General features: G+C 43.7%; 1 protein-coding gene across 2 annotated transcripts in view; it reads right to left on the minus strand.

Annotated features, from left to right (window-relative positions):
* The window catches only part of mon1a (MON1 secretory trafficking family member A), a 51,129-nt gene that overhangs the window by 13,419 nt on the left and 10,938 nt on the right, over positions 1-26,772 (minus strand). For both annotated transcript variants that reach the window (XM_073072658.1, XM_073072660.1), the window contains exons 2-3: positions 6,219-6,364; positions 4,014-4,466 (exon numbers count right to left, since the gene is read on the minus strand). In XM_073072658.1, the coding sequence (XP_072928759.1) occupies positions 4,014-4,466; positions 6,219-6,364 (599 nt within the window). The remainder of the gene's footprint in view (positions 1-4,013; positions 4,467-6,218; positions 6,365-26,772) is intronic.

The following is a 26,772-nucleotide window of genomic DNA, read 5'->3' on the forward strand; positions in this document are numbered from 1 at the left end:
ATCCAGTCACTGTTGAATCCATTTTACTACTTCAATATTAATACCTAACGATTGAACCTTTCTAACTAACCTTCCATGCGGAACCTTGTCAAAGGCCTTACTGAAGTCCATATAGACAACATCCACTGCATTACCCTCATCAACTTTCCTCGTAACCTCTTCAAAAAATTCAATAAAATTTGTCAAACATGACCTTCCACGCACAAATCCATGCTGACTGTTCCTAATCAGACCCTGTCTATCCAGATAATTATATATACCATCTCTAAGAATACTTTCCATTAATTTACCCACCACTGACGTCAAACTGACAGGCCTATAATTGCTAAGTCTACTCTTAGAACCCTTTTTAAACAATGGAATCACATGAGCAATACGCCAATCCTCCGGCACCATCCCCGTTTCTAATGACATTTGAAATATTTCTGTCAGACCCCCTGCTATTTCTACACTAACCTCTCTCAAGGTCCTAGGGAATATCCTGTCAGGACCCAGAGATTTATCCACTTTTATATTCCTTAAAGGAATATAATAGTGTCCTTTTAAGACACTAGTCAAGCTGCACTTGGAGTATTGTCAACAGTGTTGGGCCGCATACCTCAGAAAGGATGTGTTGTCATTGGAGAGGGTGCAGAGCAGGTGCGCAAGGGTGATTCTGGGAATGAAGGAGTTAACATATGAGGAGCATCTGGCAACTTTGGGCCTGTACTCACTGGAATTTAGAAGAATGCGGAGGGATCTCATTGAAACCTACCGAATGTTGAAAGGACTAAGTAAGGTGAATGTGGAGAGGATGTTTCCTGTAGTGAGGGGATCCAAAACTAGAGGGCACAGCCTCAAAATTGAGGGGCGACCTTTTAGAACAGAGGTAAAGGAAGAAGTTTTTTAGCCAGAGAGTTGTGAACATGTGGAATGCCCTTCCACAAACTGCGCTAGAGTGCAAGACTGTGGGTATACTTAAGATGGAAATTTCATCAGGGCATCGAAGGACATGGCAAGAAGGCAGTGTATGGGGTTGAGTGGGATCCGGGATCAGCCATGATGGACTAGCACAGCAAACTCAATGGGCTGAATGGCCTAATTCTGCTCCTATGTCTTATGATACAAGTATATAAAATTACCTGAGGCACAGTCAGGGCAGGTTAACAATATCCGTTTCGCTTTGGAGGAATGTCTAAAACATGGGGGTATCAGTTTAAGATGGGGTGGGGGGGTAAAGAATATCTGTATAATTTTCACATGAAGAGTTGCTGACATTTTTGGAGGTCATTCCAGGAGGCGGCAGGAATTGTAATAAAATCAAATGACATCTCTGTAGATACTTCAATGAGCAGAGTGTACAGAGATATAAAATTAATGTAGACAAGATATTATATTTAAGCATGATGTTCAGCATAAGACCACAAGACATAGGAGCAGCATTAAGCCACTCAGACAATCACATTTACTCTGCCATTCCAACATGTCTAATTTAATATTCCTCTCAACCTCATTTTTCTGCCTTCTCCACATATCCTTTAACGTCCTTACAAATCAAGAATCTATCAACCTCAGATTTAAACATACCCAATGACCTGGCCTTGATGTCTATCCTTGGCAATGAATTCCACAGTTCACTCGCGTGAAATAAATTCCTCCTCTGTTCTGAAGGAATGTCCCTCTATTCTGAGGCTGTACCCTCTGGTCCTAGACTCGCCCACTTTAGGAAACATTCTCTCCATGTCCACTCTATCCAGGCCATAGGCAAATGGGACAAAGGCCCATTTAAATTTTGCACAATTCTGTGACTCTACTTTGAAAAAAATATTCTTACTACTTTACTCTTCTGTCTTTCAAGGTCAAAGCATACCATAGCAACTAAGCAGTTTAAATTCAATCAACCAATTGATGTAGTTGCCACGGTAGCATAACTGTTAGCATGACGCTATTATAGCTTGGGGTGTCGGAGTTCGAAGTTCAATCCTGGCGTCCTCTGTAAGGAGTTTGTAAGTCCTCCCCGTGGAATGGGTTGGTTTTCTCTGGGTGCTCCAGTATCCTTCCATAGTCCAATGATATACCAGGTAAACTAACTGGTCATTATAAATAGCCCTGTGATCAGGTCATGGTTAAATCAGGGTTGTCAGGGGTTGCTGGGGAGTGAAGCTCAAAGAGCTCGAAGTGGCTATTCTCTAAATAAAATAACTAAACTAAAATAAAGAAATGCTAAAGATGTAACAATGATCAGAGGCTCCCCACACCCGTAAGTACAGATAATAAATGCAACAGCCATATCCCACAAATTAATAAAATTTAACAACAAATTCCCTCAGTTATCCCCCTTATCCAAATGAATGGGTATGAATGCACCTGTGTGGAAGTTACTGCTAGGCAAAAGTTAAGGTAATGTCCAGGCAAGGATGGCTTACTGATATGGTTCAGTCAACTCACGCAAGAAAGGTCTTGCTGTCTTCTTGCTGCTGTCAACAGGTAGAAGGTACAGGAGCCTCAGGACCCACACCACGATGTTCAGGAACAGTTATTACCCCTCAACTATCAGGCTCTTGAACCAGAGGGAATAACCTCACTCAACTTCACTTGTCCCAATGCTGAACTGTTCCCACAACCAATGGAGTCACAACCTAAGGTCTCTTCATCTCATGTTCTCGATACTTATTGCTTATTTAAAGTTCAAAGTAAATTTATTATCAAAGTACATATATGTCACTATATACAACCCTGAGACTGGTTTTCTTGTGGGCATGCTCAGTACATTCAAGGACCATAATTGAATCAATGAAAGACCACACCCAACAGAGCTGACTAACAACCAATGTGATAAAGAAAAACTGTGCAAATACAACAGAAAAATATAGTAACAATAAATAAATAAGCAATAAATATTGAGAACATGAGATTAAGAGTCCTTGAAAGTGAGTCCATAGGCTGTAGGAAAGGTTCAGTGATGGGGCAAGCGAAGTTATCCCCAAGAGCCTGATGGTTGAGGGGTGGCAACTATTCTGAAACCTGGTGGTGTGGGTTCTGAGGTTCCTGCATCTTCTTCCTGATGGCAGCAGTGAGAAGTGAGCATGACTTGGATGGTGGCGACTCTGCCGACGGATGCTGCCTTCCCGTGACAGTGCTCCTTGTAGATGTGCTCAGTGCTGGGGAGGATGGGCTGGAACGAATACACTACTTTTTGAAGGATTTTTCATTCAAAAGCAGTGTTGCTTCCATCTCAGGCTATGATGTGACATGTCAATATACTCTCCACCACACACCTATAGAAGTTTGCCAAAGTTTTAAATGTCATGTTGAGTCTTCATAAACTCCTAAGAAAACAGAGGCACTGCCATGCTTTCCTCGTAATTACACTTACATACAGGGTCTACAAATGCCCGTGAATACCAGCAAGAAAATTAATCTCGGGGTTGTATATATGTAGTTTAATTAAAAAATTACTTTGAACTTTGAAGAGCATAGTAATCCTTTGCACAGCAGAGGATAGAAGCTATCTGACATACTAATTCTGATGTGTTATTAGCCTTTAATGCGTAGATTCTATTGGCTGTTAATAACTGTAACTTGCTCTCTTCTAACTACTGTCAACAGTTAGCAAGTACAGGAACCTCAGAACCCATACCACCAGGTTTAGGAACCGTTATTACCCCTCAATCTTTGGGTTCTTGAACCAGAGGGGATAAATTCACTCAACTTCACTTGCCCCATCACTGAAATCTTCCCACAACGTATGGACACACTTTCAAGGACTCTTCATCTTATGTTCTTGATATTTATTGCTTATTGTTATTTCTTTTTTTTTGGTATTTGCACAGTTTGTTGTGTTTTGCACACTAGTTGTCCACCCTGTTAGTTCATTGATTCGATTACGGTTATTGGATTCAATGATATGCCTGCAAGAAAATGAATCTCAGGATTATATATGGTGACCTATATGTATTTTAATAATAAATTTACTTTGAACTTTGACTCTGTGGTCTTATGGTCTAAGAAAAAGAAAATGAAATCAAACAGACCTGCATGGATGGACTTGATCACATTTTTGCTTGCCTCAATAAAAGCCACAAGTGCTACCATCACCGCTGTCATGGAGGAAAGGGCTTCCTCTGTCCCATAACGAGAATATATTGGCTTCCCAGCCTCACTGAAGACAAATACATGCTTGCGATGTTGCTTCCACGAGTCGGCCGTGATGTCCTCCTCCTTGTCACTCAGCACCGATTCTCTGAGAGGGCATTCAGACAGCACCTCACCATCTGCATCACTGTCTCTCATCTCCTTGTTCACATCCATCGCCACACCAGTCAGCTGGGTGCTCAGCTGTTTAAAATCTTTACTGATCTCTTCGATTTGCGATTGTTCATTGCCTTCCTTGTCCACACTGTCCAGGCATGTCTTCACTTCATCATCCACAGTTAGGTCTTCATAGGATCGTGTGTGGACAAACATTGCACTCTCCTGCCCTGCACCTAGATAAAGGAATAAGCAGTTTACTTATATTCATTCTCCTACTCATCTCCTCATTGATAAGTGCTAGGCATGAACAATGTCTATGTGACTGAGTTTCAGTCGTCTTTTAGAGCATTCAAAGATTTTTAACCTACAATACAATCATTCTCAGATAACAGATAATAATCTGATCATGCTCACATGATTTGAATGGAACAATAGGCACTTGGAACAAGAAATTCTTTCATAATAATGCATTGAAGCCTACAAAAAGTAGTGAACTCAGCCCAGTCCATCACAAGAAAAGCCCTCCCCATCAATGAGCATATTTACAAGGAGCGCTGGCACAAGAAAGCAATATCCATCATCAAAGACCCCCACCATCTCTATTCAAAGTGCATCCACACCCTCCCTCACCAATCAGTTTTCCTCTGCTAGGTTTAGTGGCAGTGCAGGTAAATAATAAGGTGCATAATGAGGTAGATTGTGAGGGTCAAGAGTCCATCTTATTGTACTAGAGAACAAGTTAATCAACATACTAGCAGGATGGAAACTGTCCTTGAGCCTGGTGGGATGTGCTTTCATACCTTCTGCTCGACGGGGAGGGAATAAGAGAATGTAGGTGGGGTCTTCGCTGCTTTACTGATGCAGTGAGAAGTGTAGACAGAATCTATAGAGGGTGGGGTGATGCTGTGATGTGCTGAGCTCTGTTCATAACTCCCTGCAGTTTCTTGTGGTCTTGTGCACAGCAGAAAATACATCAACATCTGAGTTTTGGTATTTTCCAAAGCCCATGCCTCAATGCACTAAGGTTTACAAGATCCCCGCCAGCAGCTGCAGGCAAGTATGATACAGCATGATCTGTGGTTTAACTATAGATTATTTTGTCAACTTTTGCAGAGGTGTAGCACTGGCAAGTATAAAATAAATTACCTTTAAATCTCCCACACTTGGAAAGCTGAATTTTAACAGATGATTTTTTTCCCCACCGCTGACTGTAAGGAGCTTGAATTGCCTGGCTGTGTGAGTTTCCTCTTGGTACTCTGGTTTCCTTTCATAGTCCCAAAGATGGATGGATTAGGAGGTTACTTGATGACATGGGTGTAATTAGGCAGTGGAGGCACTCATTGGAGCAGTTACCAAGCTGTGTAACTAAATAAAGGGGTGTATGGAGTGCTTGGGGAGGAGTAGCCAGTGAAAGAGTGAAAGGGCTTGTTGTGTACAATCTGGGGCAGCTCAATCACCTTTGTTCCCCACCAGACACTCAGCTCTTACCTGTGATTCTAAGTAGCTACTTGCATGTAACGGCAGCTGCATCCTGATATACAACTTCAACAGGCACTAAACTGGGCGAGGGTAGCCACTGGGGCTTATACCCTGGTGAGTTAAAGTCATGCCTGTCCGAGCATGTGAAGTCAGCTCTGGCAGACGATATGTACAGTAAGATCCAATGACCAGGAACGTGGTCCTGCAATGCTCCAGGCATGAGAAGGAACTGAAGAGGTCACGGTTATCCACTGCAACCAAGGAAGACCCTAGCTTGTAATGGCTACTCACACCACTGGACCTGGACTTCTGAGGTTGAGAGTGGAAATGCCCCAATGCAACAACTTTCCCACTTTAAATACTCTCACGTGCAGGTTTCCTGTCATCATCAGATACGGCGAACAACTAACATATCTAAACAAAATGAAACATCTACTCACTTAAGCAATGTAAGAGAAGAAGACAGAGAATATTTTTTTCCTCAGCTCTAGATAAGGATTACTTACCTGGCTCCGTGCCTTCCACCAGACCTGGAGTGGGACTTTCTGACCTGCTACCACGCTGCAGCTCAACTGGAACAAGGGAGCCATTGACTTCCCAGGATACTTTCCTATCGTGAACATCAGCCTCCATGTTCTTACTCCTTAGCTGACTGGAAGCAAGCAAAAAGATAATTGGGTGGAATGAGCAGAGTCTATTTAAATTAAATAATAATGCCTGGAGAGGCCAGGTCTCCTGAGCTAGAAGCTGAGCATATCACATAAGAACAGAAGACACAGGAGCAGAATTAGGCCATTTGGCCCATCAAGTCTGCACCACCATTCAATCATGACTGATCCTTTTATTTGCCCTCCTCAGCTCCACTGTTTTGCCTTCTCCCCATACCCTTTGATGCCATGTCCAATCAAGAACCTATCAAGCTCTGTCTCAAGTACAACCAATGACCTGGCCTCCACAGCTGCATGTGATAACAAACTTCACAAATTCACTATCCTCTGGCTGAAGAAATTTCTCCACATCTCTGTTTTAAATGGATGCCCTCTATCCTGAGGCTGTGCCCTCTTGTCCTAGACTCCCTCACCATGGGAAACATCCTTTCCACATCTACTCTGTGTAGACCTTTCAATATTTGGAAGGTTTCAATGAGATTCCCCCTTATTTCTAAATTCCAATGAGTGCAGATCCAGAGCTATCAAATGTTCCCCATATGATACCCCTTTCTTTCCTGGAATCATCCTTGTGAACCTCCTCTGAACCCTCTCCAATACCAGCACATCTTTTCACAGAGAAGGAGTCTAAAACTGTTCACAATACTCAAGGTGTATTATAAAGCCTCAGCATCACATTCCTACAGTTGTATTCTAGAATTGAAAATACACATGGACTAAGATGTTAACTTGTCCTGTGCTATCATCAGTGGGATAATCAGTTGATCTGCCACCTGTCTTCAGGAGTTTTGGCCCGCTTATGATCAAGACTCCCTCAAGATGGTGGGCCAGCAGTACTAAAGCACCACCTCCCACTGATGAGCTTAACAACTTGGCATCTGCCTCTATCAGAGTTGTTGGTCGCTTCCATCCGACAGATAGTTTACTCTTCAGGTATCTATGCAGCTACTGAAGAGTTTACAAAAGATGGATACACTGTCCAACTATCTGCCCCTCTGGACGTACTTAGTCCACACCCATGATGATCCTGCCTCTGCTGCCTCAGCTACAGCCCTGCGGGTTGACTTGATCTCTCTTCTAGTGAAGCCAAGGTCACGCAACCACTTCTGGAAAGTGAACGCAATAAAGCCACGGCACCCTACTTCAAATGGATAGCATGAGACCTTCCACCCTCTGTCTCTGCACTCTGATCTTAATTCTGCATACTTGGTTAACTTGCGCTCATGGGCTTCATCGATGTTGTCTTCCCAGGGGACTGTGAGCTCAGCAATAACCACTTCTCTACTGGTGTCAGACCAGATGATTATATCTGGACGCAATGTGGTGAAAACTATTTGCTCTGGGAAACTACCTTTCCCATCCAGGTTGGCCTTGACACACCAATCATTGGCTGAAGAAAGTATGCTTGATTGTGGGCCTGCGCTGTACACCCTTGACTTAGAGCCTTCTTTCACAAATGATATGCGATGTTCTGAGCAGCATGGGGCATGAGATAAGTTGTGCTGCAGTACTCCCTGCTCAACCGCTTCTGTTACAACTTTGAGAACGTTGTTATGTCTCCAAGTATACATGCCGCTGGAAAGATTGACTCTGCATGCACTCAAAATATGCTGAAGTGTACCCTTCTTGCCACAAGCAGCACACCTGTCTGTCTTATCTTCATACCAGGTGCTGAGGTTGGCAGGTGTTGGGAGCAGGTCATACACTGCTCTATATAGAAAAGAAATATAGACTTCTTGAAATGAATGCTAACAATGCATTTGCCTTCCTCACCACTGACTCTACCTGCAAGTTAACCTTTAGGGTGTTCTGCACAAGGACTCCCAAGTCCCTTTGCATCTCAGATTTTTGGATTTTCTCCATGTTTAGAAAATAGTCTGCATATTTATTTCTACTATCAAAGTGCATGACAATGTATTTTCCAACATTATATTTCACTTGCCACTTTCTTGCCCATTCTCCTCATCTAAGTCCTTCTGCAGCCTACCTGTTTCCTCAATATTACCTGTCCCTCCACCAATATTTGTATCATCTGCAAACTTGACAACAAGGCCATCATCTAAATCTCTGAGACAGAGCATAAAAAGAAGTGGTCCCAACAATGACCCCTGTGGAATACCACTACCCACTCGCATCTACTGCATCCTCTTTATCTATCCTACTTGTAATCTCCTCAAAGAATTCCGACAGGTTCATCAGGTAGGATTTTCCTTTAAGGAAACCATGCTGACTTTGTCCTATGTCACCAAGTACTTCATAACCACATCCTGAACAATTGACTCCAACATTATCTCAACCACTGAGGTCTGGCTAACTGGTCTATAATTTCCTTTCTGCTGCCTTCCTCATTTCATAAAGAGTGGAATGACTTTTCCAATTTTCCAACCCTCTGGTACCATGACAGAGTCCAAAGATTTTTGAAAGATCATTACTAATGTTACGAACGTGCCTTCTTGAGAATCGCAAGATCGCTATTAATTCGGGTCTGGGACCCAGGAAATGAGAGAGAATCCTCAAGGTTTTTGGAATGTGTCCTGGCCCCTCAGCAAGACAAAGCCACGGATAACGGCCATTGTCTCTTGGAGACGGAATTGTGTATTGAGTACTGTACTATTCATTGAAGCCCTCAGGGAATGACCAGAGTGGGCTGGTTGAGGGATTGCATCATCCCAACCTGATTGACATCTGAGACCCCGTGAGTAAGGATAAAAGAGGGTCTGAGGAACAACCCCTTTAGACGCACCAGGAGAAACGCTAGAAATCCCGTGACAGCGTTTAATAGCGACAGCCGGTGGAGGGCTCGCTTGCGTCCTTTCCCATTGCCTGGGATTGGGGCCTTACCACGGAAGAACAGCTTAGCTAAAGAAGAGGCCACCAATGAAATTTCGAAGGATCGACATCATAAAAAGGAAAAGCTGGCAAGTTTCTAAAAACTCTCTCTTGACTCCAACCAAAGGCTGCAGCCTGCATGAACTGAGTGACTTTCATATTTCCATCGGACAATACATTATCCCCTAGACAACGATAGAGCTATTTCTGATTGATTATTATTATACCCGCACTTTTAGATTTAGTATTGACAACGTATATTATCTGTATGTTTGCATTGATACTATTTTTGTGTATTTTTACCAATAAATACTGTTAAAGATAGTACCATCAGACTTCAACGGACCTCTCTATCTTTGCTGGTAAGTGACCCAGTTACGGGGTTCGTAACACTAATGACTCCACAATCTCTATCACTACCTCTTTCAGAACCCTAGAGTGCAGTTCAGCAGGCCCATGTGACTTACATACCTTTAGGTCTTTCAGCTTTTTGAGCACCTTCTCCCTTCAATAGTAACTGCACTTACTCTCTTCCTTCACACTTTTCAACAATCGGGCATACAGCTAGTGTCTTCCACAGTGAAGACTGATGCAAAATACTCATTTAGTTTATCTGCTATCTCCTTGACCCCCATTTTACCTCCACCCTCATTTTCTTGCAGTCCTATATCCACTCTCATCTCTCTTTTACTTTTTTTAAAAACATACTTGAAAAAGCTTTTTCTATCCACCTTGTTATAGTTTGCTTTCATATTTCATCTTTTCACTCCTAATTATTTTATTTACTCTGTAGGTTTTTAATCCTCTATCTTCCCACTAAATTTTTGCTTTGTTGTATGCCCTCTCTTTTGCTTTTACATTAACTTTGACTTCCCTTGTCAGCCATGGTTATATTATTTTGTCATTTAAGAAGTTCTTCATTTTTGGAATACACATGTCCTGCACCTTCCTCATTTTCCCCAGAAACTCACACCATTGCTGCTCTGCTGTCATCCCTGCCAGCATCTCCTTCCAATTTACTTTGGCCATCTCCTCTCTCATACCACAGTAATTTCCTTTACTTCAATGAAATAGTGCTACGTCAGACTTTACTTTCTCCCTCGCAAATTTCAAGTTGAACTCAATCATATTGTGATTACTGCCTCCGAAGGGTTATTTTACCTTAAGCTCCCTAATCACCTCTAGTTCATTACACAGCACGTAATCCGATATAGCTGAGCCCCTAGAAGGCTCAACGTAAACTGCTCTAAAAAGCATTTAACAAACTCACTCACTTGAGATCCATTACCATAACAGCCTCTCAAGAATCCAGTTTAATTTTTTTTCTATAATACACTATTATACCTGAGAGTATACACTCCCTTTATTAGATACACCTACTCATTTATGCAAATGTCTAATCAGCCAAACATGTAACAGCAACTCAATGCATAAAAGCATGCAGACATGGTCAAGAGGTTCAGTTGACTTGGCTTAGAATTGGGTTTACTATACTTATTCCTTATATCTTGTTGGAAATCATTCAGGGTTGTGTAGGTTTTGTCATCATTAGGAAAACAGTTGAATACATACTGTTACAATGTGAAGCATATAAGGGGTTGAAAGATATCAAATACAAGCTTCATTACAACCTTTAGGGTTGACAGTTTTTATTTTAAATCTTTATAAGGTTATGGGAGTGACTTTAATTTAATTCACAGTATTGTTTCTCACTACTTACAATTTATAGAGCTTTTGGGGGTAATTTAGCTTTTGTTTGAAAAAGTAGTGGTAAGGATTTTATTTCCCAATTTCTACACCACTGATGGTAACGCAGCTTTAAAATGGACGACCAACCATCACTAAAAGTCAAAAGAAGTAGAAGGGGCTCATTTCCTTTATTCCCCATATCGATCTGATCCCTGGCCGGAAGGCTGGCAGACTACTGAGCTCTAAATCCAGAGAGGATTTGGTGAAGCTGATTCGGGTTGAAGCAAGGGCTGAGCCTGCTGTTGGGAGTTTTCTTTCAGGCAGGGAGTGCGGTAGAGATGGCAGGAAGCAATGGAAAAGATGGAGATAGCAAATAGGAAGTGGTACTGGGTGGTAGGAGTTGTATGAAGAAAGAGAAATGGCAGGTTTCTGGGAAACAGAACAATAATCCGCTGATTGAGAACTGCACTGGCTTATCGTCCAATGATGAAGGCAGTAGGCAGGATTTAAAGCAGGAAGGAAGAGTTTAAGGTATTGCTGAGTTTTGAATGCGGACCTGTTCCTGTTATCAATCCAATTGATATTATGAGCGCAAAACCATTAAGAGATGTGGCTCTGAGCTTTTGTAAATATAGTAAGCAATGTGAGAAAGCTTTAGCATGAAAAGCTGTGGGAGGGAGGAAAGAAACACAAAAAAATTACATTGAACGACATGGTTTTTAGGCTGTAATCTCTGGAGTACCTCCAGATGTATCTGGAGGAAAGGGAGAAAAGTTGTAGTTGCTAAACTTTTAAAAGGGGTTCGTGGTGGAGTTAGGACAGATAGCTTATTGCAGTTAATTAAATTTGATGGAAAAATTATGCTGGATAGGATTAATTTAGGTTAATGAGATATATGGTTCAAGTCTACGGGCTGCCCCCGAAATATTTTCAGTGCCAGAGTTTGGTCACGAAACAACCGTGTGTAAGGATTAAAAAGCTGTGTGATTGTGCAGATCATGATTACAGTAAATGTGAAAACAGCATTCTCAATCTTGACACCTACTAAAATGGGTATTTTAAATTGTAAGCTAGACTTTACATCTTCAAATTGGACAACATCTGTTGAGGCTGCATAGCCTAGGCCTGTCTATACACTACATGGGAGAGGGGGAGCAGTAGTGGCAGGGGGGGACACGAATAAAGTGGCCACAGTGTAGTTTCTTGCAATGAACATGGAACATAAAAATTTATAGCATATTATAGGTCCTTTAGCCACAATGTCAGAAACATAGAAACACAGAAACCCCACGGCACAATACAGGCCCTTCGGCCCACAGACTGTGCTGAACATGTCCTTACCTTAGAAATTGCCTAGAGTTACCCATAGCCTATTTTCCTGAGCTCCATGTACCTGTCCAGGAGTCCCTTAAAAGACCCTATTGTATCCACCTCCACCACCGTTCTACGCACTCACCACTCTCTGCGTAAAAAGCTTACCCCTGACATCTCCTCTGTACCTACTTCCAAGCACCTTAAAACTGTGTCCACTTATGCTAGCCATTTCAGCCGTGGGAAAAAGCCTCTGACTATCTACACGATCAATGCCTCTCATCATCTTATACACCTCCATCAGGTCACCTCTCATCCTCCGTCGCTCCAAGAAAAAAAGGCCGAGTTCACTCAACCTACTCTCAAAGGGCATGCTCCCCAATCCAGGCAACATCCTTGTAAATCTCCTCTGCACCCTTTCTATAGTTTCCACATCCTTCCTATAGTGAGGCGACCAGAACTGAGCACAGTACTCCAAGTGGGGTCTGACCAGGGTCCTATATACCTGCAACATGACCTCTCGGCTCCTAAACTCAATTCTACGATTGATAAAGGCCAATGCAACATATGCCTTCTTAACCACAGAGTCAACCTGCGCAGCAGTCTTGAGTGTTCTATGGACTCGAACCCCAAGATCCCTCTGATCCTCCACACTGCCAAGAGTCTTACCATTAATACTATATTCTGCCATCATATTTGACCTACTAAAATGAACCACCTCACACTTATCTGGGTTGAACTCCATCTGCCACTTCTCAGCCCAGTTTTGCATCCTATCAATGTCCTGCTGCAACCTCTGACAGCCATCCACACAATCCACAACACCCCTCAATCTCTGTGTGTCACCAGCAAATTTACCAACCTATTCTTCCACTTCTTCCTCCAGGTCATTTATAAAAATCACGAAGAGCAGGGGTCCCAGAACAGATCCCTGAGGCACACCACTGGTCACCGACCTCTATGCAGAATATGACCCGTCTACAACCACTCTTTGCCTTTTGTGGGCAAGCCAGTTCGGGACCCACAAAGTGATGTCCCCTTGGATCCTATGCCTCTTTACTTTCTCAATAAGCTTTACATGGGATACCTTATCAAACGCCTTGCTGAAATCCATATACACTACATCTACTGCTCTACCTTCATCAATGTGTTTAGTCACATCCCAAAAAAATTCAATCAGGCTTGTAAGGCACAACTTACCATTCACAAAGTCATGCCGACTATTCCTAATCATATTATGCCTCTCCAAATGTTCATAAATCCTGCCTCTCAGGATCTTCTCTGTCAACTTACCAACCACTGAAGTAAGACTCACTGTTGTATAATTTCCTGGGCTATCTCTACTCCCTTTCTTGAATAATGGAACAACATCCGCAACCTTCCAATCCTCCGGAACTTCCCCCGTCCCCATTGATGATGCAAAGATCATCGCCAGAGGTTCAGCAATCTCCTCCCTCGCCTCCTACAGTAACCTGAGGTACATCTCATCCGGTCTGGGTGCCTTATCCAACTTAATGCTTTCCAAAAGCTCCAGCACATCCTCTTTCTTAATATCTACATGCTGAAGCTTTTCAATCAGCTGTAAGTCATTCCTACAATCACCAAGATCCTTTTCCGTAGTGAATACCGAAGCAAAGTACTCCTTAAGTACCTCTGCTATCTCCTCCAGTTCCATACACACTTTTCCACTGTCACACTTGATTGGTCCTAATCTCTCACGTCTTATCCTCATGCTCTTCAAATACTTGTAGTATGCCTTGGGGTTTTCCTTAATCCTGTCTGGTAAGGCTTTCTCATGGCTCCTTCCGTCTCTCCTAATTTCATTCTTAAGCTCCTTCCGGCTAGCCTTATGATCTTCTGGATCTCTATCATTACCTAGTTTTTTGAACCTTTCATAAGCTCTTCTTTTCTTCTTGACTAGATTTACAACAGCCTTTGTACACCACAGTTCCTATACCCTACCATCCTTTCCCTGTCTCACTGGAATGTACCTATGCAGAACTCCACACAAATATTCCCTGAACATTTCCCTGAGAACATCTGTTCCCAATTTACACTTCCAAGTTCCTGTCTGATAGCCTCATATTTCCCCTTACTCCAATTAAACACTTTCCTAACTTGTTCCTATCCCTCTCCAATGCTATGGTAAAGGAGAGAAAATTGTGATCACTATCTCCAAACTGCTCTCCCACTGAGAGATCTGACACCTGACCAGGTTCATTTCCCAATACCAGATCAAGTACAGCCTCTCCTCTTGTTGGCTTATCTACATATTGTGTCAAGAAACCTTCCTGAACACACCTAACAAACTTTATCCCATCTAAACCCCTTGCTTGAGGGAGATGCCAATAAATATTTGGGAAATTAATATCTCCCACCATGACAATCCTGTTATTATTACACCTTTCCAGAATCTGTCTCCCTATCTGTTCCTCGATATCCCTGTTACTATTGGGTGGTCTATAAAATACACCCAGTAGAGTTACTGACCCCTTCCTGTTCCTAACTTCTACCCGTAGAGAGTCCGTAGACAATCCCTCCATGACTTCCTCCTTTTCTGCAGCCGTGACACTATCTCTGATCAACAGTGCCACCCCCCCCCCCACCTCTTTTGCCTCCCTCCCTGTCCTTTCTAAAACATCTAAAGCCTGGCACTCAAAGTAACCATTCCTGCCCCTAAGCCATCCAAGTCTTTGTAATGGCCCCAACATCATAGTACTGATCCACACTCTAAGCTCATCCTCTTTGTTCATAATACTCCTTGCATTAAAATAGACACATCTCAAACCATTGATCTTAGCATGTCCCTTCTCTATTACCTGCCTATCCACCCTCTTGCACTGTGTCCAAGCTTTCTGTTTGTGAGCCAATCGCCTCTTCCTCCGTCTCTTCAGTTTGATTCCCACTCCCCAGCAATTTTAGTTTAAACTCTCCCCAGTAGCTTTAGCAAACCTCGCCGCCAGGTTATTGGTCCCCTGGGTTTCAAGTGCAACCTGTCCTTTTTGTACAGGTCACTCCTGCCCCAAAAGACGTCAAGGAGATCTAGGCCTCATATGGAGCCAGTGATCATTAATGGAGAATGTGTGGAGCAGGTTAAGACCTACAAGTATCTGGGAGTACAGTTAGACGAGAAGCTAGACTGGACTGCCAACACAGATGCCTTGTGCAGGAAGGCACAGAGTCGACTGTACTTCCTAAGAAGGTTGGCGTCATTCAATGTCTGTAGTGAGATGCTGAAGATGTTCTATAGGTCAGTTGTGGAGAGCGCCCTCTTCTTTATGGTGGCGTGTTGCGGAGGAAGCATTAAGAAGAGGGACGCCTCACGTCTTAATAAGCTGGTAAGGAAGGCGGGCTCTGTCGTGGGCAAAGTACTGGAGAGTTTAACATCGGTAGCTGAGCGAAGGGCGCTGTGTAGGCTACGGTCAATTATGGATAACTCTGAACATCCTCTACATAGCACCATCCAGAGACAGAGAAGCAGTTTCAGCGACAGGTTACTATCGATGCAATGCTCCTCAGACCGGATGAAGAGGTCAATACTCCCCAATGCCATTAGGCTTTACAATTCTACCGCCAGGACTTAAGAACTTTTTAAAAGCTATTATTAATGCTTTTTGAGATGGTGATTTAGATGCATATCATATTTTTTTTTTACTGAGTTAAGTATTGTATGTAATTAGTTCTGCTACAACAAGTGTATGGGACATTGGAAAAAAAAGTTGAATTTCCCCATGGGGATGAATAAAGTATCTATCTATCTATCTATCTCTATCAATGATTCAGAAATCTGAATCCCTGCCCCCTGCTCTAATCCCTCAGCCATGCATGTATCCTCCACCTCATTCTATTCCTATACTCACTGTGACATGGCACAGGCAGTAATCCCAAGATGACTACCTTTGAGGTTCTGCTTCTCAACTTCCTTCCTAACTCCCTGTAGTCTGCTTTCATGACCTCCTCCCTTTTCCTACCTATGTCATTGGTACCAATATGTACCACAACCTCTGGCTGTTCTCCTTCCCACTTCAGGATATCATGGACATGATCTCAGGATATCGTGGACGCGATCAGAAACATCCCAAACCCTGACACCTGGGAGGCAAACTACCATCCGAGTTTCTTTCCTGCATCCACAGAATCGCCTGTCTGACCCTCTAATTATAGAGTCCCCTATCACTACTGCTATCCTCTTCCTTTCCCTATCCTTCTGAGCCACAGGGCCAGACTCTGTGCCAGAGGCCACTGTTGCTTCCCCCAGGTAGGCTGTCCCCTCCAACAGTACTCAAGCATGAGTATTTATTGTCAAGGGGTATAGCCACAAGGGTGCTCTCTAGCCTTTGACTCCTGCCCTTTCTTCCCCTGACTGTTACCCACTTATTCATTTCCCCAGGCCCCGGTGTGACACCCTGCCTATAGCTCCTCTCTATCACCTCCTCACTCTCCCTGACCAGACGGAGGTCATCGAGCTGAATCTCCAGTTCCATAACACGGTCCCTAAGGAGCTGCAACTCGATGCACCTGGTGCAGATGTGGCCATCCAGGGGGCTGGGAGTCTCCCAGACTTCCCACATCTGACACCGAGCACAGAACACCAGCGTCACACACATTCTTCCTGTCTGTAACCTACCTCGCCTCGACCTGTTAATGCCTAATATAAGCCAAAGCCTTCCTACTCTGGCTCCCTCTACTCTGCTGCCTGCTCTGTAAAGCTGTCTCCTTTTAAACTCTTCTCGCTGTTCTCACTGGCTGACGTCCACACGCTTGCACAGTCGTGCCCCAATCAAACTGCTGACGAAATAACCGACTCCTTTTAAACTCTTCTCACAGCTCTCACTGCTGTGCCGATCATGTAACCTACTCCAGAAACTGCCTGGAATTTCCCTAGTGCAGAGCCCTCTATTTTTCTAAGCTCCATGTACCTATCTAATAGGTTCTTAAAACTTATTGTATCCACTTCCACTGTTGCTGCTGGCAGTACATTCCACTCTCTGTGTGAACTTACCCCTGACATCCCCTCGGTACTTATTTCCAAGCACCTTAAAACTATGCTCCCTCGTGTTAGTTTCAGCCCTGGGGAAAAGCCTCTGGCTACTGTGTAAATATTCTCCTCTCAGGATGAGGCTTTACATTCCAAGACAAAGGAGATGTCTACCTTTTTTAAAACAAAGGGGCTTCCCTTCTTCCACCATCAATTTTGCTCTCAAACGCATCTCTCCCATTTCCCCCACATCTGCCCTCACCCCATCCACCCACCACCCTACTCGGGATAGGGTTCTCCTTGTCCTCACCTACCACCCCACCAGCCTCCGGACCCAACGTATATTTCTCCTTAACTTCCGCCACCTCCAACGGGATCCCACTACCAAGCACATCTTTCCCTCCCCCCCCCCACTTTCTGCTTTCTGCAGGGATCGCTCCCTACGTGACTCCCTTGTCCATTCATCCCCCCCATCCCTTCCCACCGATCTCCCTCCTGGCACTTATCCTTGCAAATGGAACAAGTGCTACACCTGCCCTTACACTTCCTCCCTCACCACCATTCAGGGCCCCAGACAGTCCTTCCAGGTGAGGCGACACTTGACCTGTGAGTCGGCTGATGTGGTATACTGCGTCTTTTATATATTGGTGAGACCCGACGCAGACTGGGAGACTGTTTTGCGACGCTCTGTCCGCCAGAGAAAGCAGGATCTCCCAGAGGCCACACATTTTAATTCCACATCCCATTCCCATTCTGATATGTCTATCCATGACCTCCTCTACTGTCAAGATGAAGCCACACTCAGGTTGGAGGAACAACACCTTATATACTGGCTGGGTAGCCTCCAACCTGATGGCATGAACATTGACTTCTCTAACTTCCGTTAATGCCTCTCCTCCCCTTCTTACCCCATCCCTGATATATTTAACTTTTTTCCTTTTTTTTTTCTCCTCTCTTTTTGCCCATCACTCTGTCTGTTCTCCATCTCCTCTGGTGCTCCCCTCCCCCTTTCTTTCTCCCCAGGCCTCCAGTCCCATGATCCTTTCCCTTCTGTAGCTCTGTATCCATATTGCCAATCACCTTTCCAGCTCTCAGCTTCACCCCACCCCCTCCGGTCTTCTCCTATCTTTTTGCATTTTCCCCTCCCCCTCCTACTTTCAAATCTCTTACTATCTTTCCTTTCAGTTAGTCCTAACGAAGGGTCTCGGCCCGAAACGTCGACAGTGCTTCTCCCTATAGATGCTGCCTGGCCCGCTGCATTCCACCAGCATTTTGTGTGTGTTGTGTAAATATTCAGATGTGTATACTGATGACCCTGGGGAAAAGCCTCTGGCTACTGTGTAAATATTCAGATGTACACACTGACGATCCTGACAAAATCTACTTAAACATCGAAAAAATGTTTCAGGACAATCTGAGATACAAAGTCCCAATAAATAACATTTCTGGCTTTATATCATAGTTTTAATTGAGGTTAAAGATCTACATTAATAGACAAACTCTTAATCAATTCTTCAGTAATGAGGCTTTGTGAGGAATGTGTTTGAAGAAAACCCTTATGGATTATCACAAGACTTTTTGACAAATCCCACATGGCAGACTAATCAAAGTTGGGGGGCACCATAACTTGGCAGTTAGTGTAATCACTTTACAGAACCAGCGATCAGATTCCTATTCCCACCACTGGTTATCTGTACATTCTCCCTGTAACAAAGTGGATTTACTCAGGTTTTCTCCCATTCCAAAGATGTACAGTTAGGGTTAGTGAGCTGTGCATAAATGTTGGTGCTGGAAGTATGGCAACACTTGCATTGGTCATTGATGCAAGATGATGCATTTAATTGTATGTTTTAATGTACATGTGACAAATAAAACTAATCTTTATCTTTAATCTTTAAAAAGTTAAAAACTGCAGGTTGCAAGGAAAGTGATCAAGTGGATCCTAAGTGGTTCAGTGGCTGAAGGAATGGATAATGTTTGACCTGATAGACTGTAAGAAAACCCATTTTCTTATCCTCACCTGCTTATCACCTCCGTCTGGTGTTCCTCCTCCTTCCCTTTCTCCAAAGGTCCACTCTCCTCCCCTATCAGATACCTCTTCAGTCCTTTATCTCACAACTTCTCACTTCATCACCCCCCTACCCCACCCACACGTTCCTCATTGCCTCGTCTCACCTCTGACCTGCCAGCTTGTACTCCTCCTCCTTCTCCCCCACCCCACTTTCTTATTCTGGCTTCTGCCCCCTTCCTATCCTTTACTTTATTGTCACCAAACAATTGATACTAGAGCGTACAATCATCACAGCGATATTTGATTCCGCGCTTCGCGCTCCCTTAAGTACAAATCGAAGTAAATATAATAAAAATTTTGATTATAAATCATAATTAGAAAATAGAAAAGGGAAAGTAAGGTAGTGCAAGTCAGGTCCGGATATTTGGAAGGTACGGCCCAGATCCGGGTCAGGATACGTTCAGCAGTCTTATCACAGTTGGAAAGAAGCTGTTCCCAAATCTGGCCGTACAAATCTTCAAGCTCCTGAACCTTCTCCCAGAGGGAAGAGGGTCAAAATGTGTGTTGGCTGGGTGGGTCGTGCCCTTGGTTATCCTGGCAGCACTGCTCCGACAGTGTGCGGTGTAAAGCGAGTCCAAGGATGGAAGATTGGTTTGTGTGATGTGCTGGGCTAGGTTCACGATCTTCTGCAGCTTCTTCCGGTCTTGGACAGGACAACTTCCATACCAGGTTGTGATGCACCCTAGAAGAATGCTTTCTACAGTGCACCTATAACAATTAGTGAGGGTTTTAGGGGACAGGCCAAATTTCTTCAGCTTTCTCAGGAAGTAAAGGCGCTGGTGGGTCTTCTTGGCAGTGGGCTCTGCTTGGTTAGACCAAGTCAAGTCATTTGTGATACTCACCCTGAGGAACTTAAAGCTTTTGGCCTGTTCCACCTGCGCACCACAGATGTAGATGGGGTTGTGCGGTCCGCTACTCCTTCTGAAGTCAACAACCAATTCCTTCATCTTGCTGACATTGAGGGATGGGTTATTGTCTTTGCACCATGCCACCAGCTTCTTAATTTCCTCTCTGTACTCAGACTCATCATTACCCAAGATACGGCCTACAATTGTGGTGTCATCAGCAAACTTATATATTGAGTTTAATGGAAACTTGGCTACACAATCATGTGTGTACAGTGAGTACAGCAGGGGGCCAAGTACACAGCCTTGTGGGGCACCAGTGCTCAAAATGATTGTAGAGAAGAGCTTGTCCCTTATCTTTACAGCCTGGGTCCTGTCTGTGAGGAAGTTGACGATCCAGCTGCAGATCTGAGTGCTAAGACCCAGGTTCTGGAGCTTAGGAATCAGTTTATTTGGAATGATGGTATTAAAAGCAGAGCTGTAGTCAATGAAAAGGAGCCTTGCATACGCATCTTTATTCTCCAGGTGTTCTAAGGAGGAATGTAGTGCCAGAGAGATGGCATCTGCCGTTGACCTGTTGCTCCGGTAGGCAAATTGCAAAGCGTCAAGATTGACCAGTAGGTTATGGTTGATGTGTGCCATAACCAATCGCTCGAAGCACTTCATAGCAATTGATGTCACAGCCACAGGTCGATAGTCATTCAGGCATGCCACCTTGCTTTTCTTCAGCACCGGGATTATCTTTGCCTTCTTAAAACACGAGGGGATCTTAGACTGAAGCAGGGAGCAGTTGAAGATGTCAGCAAACACTCCAGCTAGCTCGCTTGCATAGGCCCGGAGAACCCGTCCGGGGACGCCATCTGGGCCTGTCGCCTTCCTTGGATTTATCTTCAGGAAGGCTCTTCTAACGTCTTCCTCTGTGACAATCTAAGGTTTCTGACCAAAATGTCAACTGGTTATTACCTTCCATAGATGGTGTCTGACCTGCTGAGTTCCTCGAACATTTGTATGTTGCTCTGGATTTCCAGTGTCTGCAGAATCTCATGTGTTAATAGTTACCAGGAATAGATCAGGGATCTTATTAATTGATAGAGGAGGCTTGAGGAGTTGATTAACCCACTCTGCCTGCAATTCATATGTCTGAACCATCGGGCAGATGAATAGCAAATGGAATTCAACCCAGAAACGCCACGTGAGGTATTGCGACAAGGCAAGGAAGTAGGCAGTAAGTAGGAGTACACTGTGCAGTATTGGGGAATGAAGGAGCCTTGGAGTGTGTGTGTGTGTACAGATGCTTTAGAGTATCAGAACAGGTCAATTAGGTGATTAAAATGCATACAAAGTTGTCCTTTATTTCCAAGACATGGAATTAGAGACCAGACAAGTTATACAAGAATTCCACTTAACTCTGCTTGTGTCTCTCTTCAAGGACTGGACACAGTTTTGGTATCTTTAGATTAAAGATATGTTTGCACAGAAGAGTATGGAGAGAAGATTTACAAATATATTGCTGTGAATGGAAATCTGTATGGGATAATTTGAGGTCGTTTCCTTTGGAACTACAAAACCCAAGGGTTTTGGAACTAAGAAGCCCAGTCCCAATGAAGGGTCCTGGCCCTTAAACATTGACTGTTTATTCCCTCCATAGATAGTGCCTGACTTGCTGATTTCCTCCAGCATTTTGTGTATGAATGCCCAAGGGGATACTTAATTACCATGCATAAAATTACAAGATATGTTAGCTAGAGCAAATAGATATTTTCCTTAGCAGAGCAGTTACCAGGGGCATAGATTTAAAACCATTAGTACAGGGATTAGAGAGGAGATGCAGAAACCTTTCTCATTTATCGTAGTGGTTAGTGCAACACTATTACAGCTTGGGCTGTTGGAATTCAGTTCTGACACCATCTGCAAGTAGTGTGTACATTCTCCATGTGGAATGCCTGGGTTTATTTCTGGGTGCTCTGGTTTCCTCCTGCAGTCCTAAGACATATTGGTTAGTAGGTTAACTGGTCATTGTAAATTGTCCTGCGATGAGGCTAGAATTGAGGCTGCTGAGATGGCATAGTCAAAGGGCTATTCCGTGCTGCAACGCTAAATAAGGATGTGGATCTCACTGTACGAAAGACGGACTTAAACATTCATTGCATTTAAATAGTACTTGGACGTGTACTTGAAGAACCATGATTTTTAAAGGTGGAATTAAGCTTGCCAGCTCTTTTTCAGCAGCACAAACAATGGTCTGAATAGTCTCATTCTGCCTCGTAGATTTTCTGTGATTCCATGAGATTCTTCCCTTAACTATATTGGGATGCAATGTGTTAAGATCTCAATGAATTTAGAATGCTGGTTTGTGGCTATTCTATTGTAGGTGAAATCGAGTCTATTAGTTGGACAGGACACTTTCTTTGCGAAACAATTAAGCACTTCATAATCCCTTAGAAAATACATCTGCTTAAACTTTATTTTCTGAATGAATCACTGCAGTTACAAAGTGAAACTGTCAAACTGTAGCTCAATTTAAGGTACCTGAATTATTTTTGATATGGATTTTATATTTTTGAAATACCTGTAGCAGAAGGCTTGATTAGTATTAAATGCCATTTATATCAGAATCAGGTTTAATATCACTGACATAGGTCGTGAAATTTGTTGTTTTGTGGAGGTAATACAGTGCAATACATAAAAACTATAAATTACAATAAACATACTGTATATAAGGTAAAATAAGTATTGCAAAAAGAACTTCACAGCAGTACTTCTCACTGTATTAGAGGGTGTGGTATTCTAGCATACTTGTTTCTGTTGCCCCAGAGCTGAAGGTCAAATTCAACCTTCCTCTTGATTGTGGCCGCCAGGGGAGTTGTGTATTGAATATTTCAGTAATATTGTAAATATATCATTTGATTAACCATTCTTTGTTAAGCATTCTTGTTGTTTAAATAATTCATTATGATTCATCATCATGCCATTGTGTCATACGTGAATGCCTTGCTTAAAGTAAAAATGAAGTTAGACTCACATTCCCAGCTCTTTGCTTCTGTTGAATTACTTTTATGTTTTGGAGTTATAAAACATAACAAGAACACTAACTGCCTTATCGTTTCCTACTCCCAGATGTAAAACAATTGAACACAGAATATTAAAGCATAGTACAGGCCCTTCAGCCCACAATGTTGTGCCAACCTTTTAACCTTCTCCAACCTCAAATCCAAACCTTCCCTGCCAAATAGCCCTCCATTTTCTTTCATTTGTTTGCCTATCTAAGAGTCTCTTAAATGTCCCTAATGTATCTACCTCTACCATCACGCGTGCATTCCATGGATTTACCACCCTCTGCATAAAAAAACTACCTCTGCCAGCCCCCTATACTATCTTCCAATCACCTTCTATCTTCTATCTTCTCGTATTAGCCATTTCTGCCCTGGGAAAAAGGTACTGGCTGTCCACTCAATGTATGCCTCTTATCATCTTGTACACCACTAGCAAGTTACCCCTCATCCTCTTCACTCCAAGGAGAAATGCCCTAGAGAAGTAATGTAAAGATTTTTACTCGTGTATGTGAGGGATATAAGAAATAAAGTCAATTCAATTCAATTCTATTCTGACTGTGTTAATTTTTGGTCATCTCATTATAGGAAAGATCTGGGTGCAGAGGAGATTTGCCAACAAGCTACCTGGATTAGGGAACCTGTCCTATGAGGATAGGTTGAGCAGGCTAGGGCATTTTCACCACACAGCTGGTGTGTACAGACCATGAGGTCCTCAGTGATGTGCATGCCAAGGAACTTAAAGCTGTTTACCCTCTCAACCACAGATCCACTGAAGTCAATAAAGGTTTGCCCATCTCCATTCCTCCTATAATCCACAACCAGCTCCTTTGTTTTTACGACATTGAGGAGGGAGGTTGTTTTCTTGACACCACTGTGTCAGAGAGATGACTTCTTCCCTGTAGGCCACCTCGTTCTTGTTTGAGATTAGGCCAATCAGTGTCGTGGACAAATTTAATTAGCAGATTAGAGCTGTGGGTGGTGACACAGTCATGGGTATACAGGGAGTAAAGGAGAGGACAGTACATAGCCTTGAGGGGCTCGTGTTGAGAGTCAGGGGGCGGAGGTGAGGAAGCCCACTCTTACCACCTGCCGGCAATCTGTCAGGAAGTCCAGGATTCAGCTACACAAGGCAGGGAGAAGGCCGAGGTCTCTGAGCTTCCTGTTAAGTCTGGATGGCATTATGGTGTTGAATGCTGAACTGTAGTCCAAGAACAGCTTTTTCACATAAGCATCCTTCTTCTGCACATGTGTAAGGATGGTGTGTAGAGCAGTGGCTGTAAACATACCTCTCAGTTGTGTTGCGCACTTCCTACGTACACGCCCTGGGATACTACCTGTTCCCGCAGCCTTGCAACTGTCCACTCGTTGGAAACTTCTGCATACCTCGGCTTCAGCGATGACCAGGTTGCAGATTGTAGCAGTGAATTTCCTTGGAGGCTCAGAGTTAGCAACATTGAACTAAGCATAAAAGTGATTGAGCTCATCTGGGAGAGAGGCTGTGATGTTGGTGGCACCACGTTTGGCTTTGAAGTCTGCGATGGTATGCAGCTCTCACCACAAGTCACGTGTGCTATTCATTGTGAATCTTGACTCTATCTTGTCCCTGTGTTGTTTCGCAGCCATGATAGCTTTATGCAGATCGTAGCTGTTTCTCTTGAGCTCCTGCTGACTGCTCGCACGGAACTATTGATCCAGGGTTTCTGGTTCGGGAAGACCCTGACCAACTTCTGGGGGACAACATAGTTGATGCACTTCCGGATGAGACATGTGACTCCATCCGTGAAATCGGAGACATCCTCATCATGGAAGACATTCCAGTCGACATCATCAAAGCAGTCCTGCAGCATGGAGACCAGTTGGTCGGGCCAACAGTGGATGGTTTTATGGCTGCCTCTTGTTTCAGCTTCTGCCTGTACGTTGGCAAAAGCAGGATCGAAGAGTGATCTGATTTTCCAAAAGCTGGGGGAAGGAGAGCTTTGTGGGCATTGCGGAAGGGAGTGTAGCAGTGGTCAAGTGTCTTATCTCCACGAGTGCTCACCCAGATGTGAACACAAAACTTCAGAGAGACTTTTGTCAGTGATGTTCAATTAAAGTCACCAGCGACAATGAAGGCAGCCTCTGGGTGTGCAGTCTCCATCGTGTTGCTGGTCTCGTACAGTTCCTTGAGAGCCAGGTCAGTATCAGCCTGCGGTGGAATGTACACCGCTGTGATGATAACAGCCGTGAACTCCCCTAGGCATCCAGTAGGGTCTGGGGAACAAAAGGATTTGAGGGCACGCACATTCTGGAGGCGGGGGGGGGGGGTCACACAGAGCATTGTTGACCATGAAGCTTACCCCTCCTCCTTTACTCTTCCCAGAGAGGTTTTTACACCTCACCACCCGGAACAGGGAGAACCCAGAGGGCTCAATAGCGTGGTCTGCTATCTCCTCCATCAGCCAGGTCTCCACAAAGCACAAAACGTTACATTCCTTTGTTTCCTGCTGATAGGAGATTCTGGCTCTCAGTTCATACAGCTTGTTGTCCAGGGACTGAACGTTAGCCAGGAGCATGCTAGGGAGTGGCGGCCGATTAGCATGCCGTCTCAGCCTCACTAGGTCGCCACCAGTCCTTCTCCCTCACCTTCGGCGCTCCTTCCGAGGTAGCGGTGATGTAAGAGATACTCCAAGTGTGGTCTAACCAGGGTTTTATAGAACTGCAACATTACCTTGTGACTCTTGAACTCAATTCCTCGAATAACAAAGGCAAACACACCAAATGCTTTCTTAACCACCCTATCAACCCCAAGATCCTTCTGTTTCTCCACACCGCTAAGAATCCTGCCATTAACCCTGTATTCTGCCATCAAGCTGCACTCTCCAAAGTGAGTCACTTAACTCTTTTCTGGATTGAACTCCATCTGTCACTCGTACCTCATCTGAGATCTGGAAACTCGATACCAGTCAGAATATGAGGGGTTTCTGTTGATAAGCAGAATCCAACTGCAAGTGGAGCACTTGGAAAAGCTGAATTCTCAACAGTGCAAATGAATCCCAGATCAAACTCTGATCAATGCAGAACCACTTGGGAAATGTAGAGCTTGCAAATGCAAGATGCAATCAATTTTTCCCCCATTCCCAGGATGTAAATCCTATTTGTATGTGTATTCATTAGGAGTCATTAGGAGTTTGAAGAGATTTAGTATGTCAACAAATACACACAAAACTTCTGTAGATGTACCATGGAGAGCATTCTGACAGGCTGCATCACTGTCTGGTGTGGGGGAGATATTGCACAGGACCAAAAGAAGCTGAAGAGGGTTGTACATTTAATCAGTACTATCTTGGTTACTAGCCTACAAAGTACCCAGGACATTTTCAAGGAGCAGTGTCTCAGAAAGGCAGCATCCATTATGAAGGACCCAGGACATGCCCTTTTCTCACTGTTACCATCAGGTAGGAGGTACAGAAGCCTGAAGGCACACACTCAGTGATTCAGAAACAGCTTCTTCCCCTCTGCCATCCAATTCCTAAATGAACATTGAACCCTTGAACACCACCTCATTTTTTAAATATATATTATTTCTGGTTTTTGCACAGTTTTTAATCTATTCAATATACGTATACTGCAATTGATT

This window comes from Hemitrygon akajei, chromosome 19 (assembly GCF_048418815.1).
Source record: "Hemitrygon akajei chromosome 19, sHemAka1.3, whole genome shotgun sequence".
In the NCBI taxonomy this organism is placed as follows: Eukaryota; Metazoa; Chordata; class Chondrichthyes; order Myliobatiformes; family Dasyatidae; genus Hemitrygon; species Hemitrygon akajei.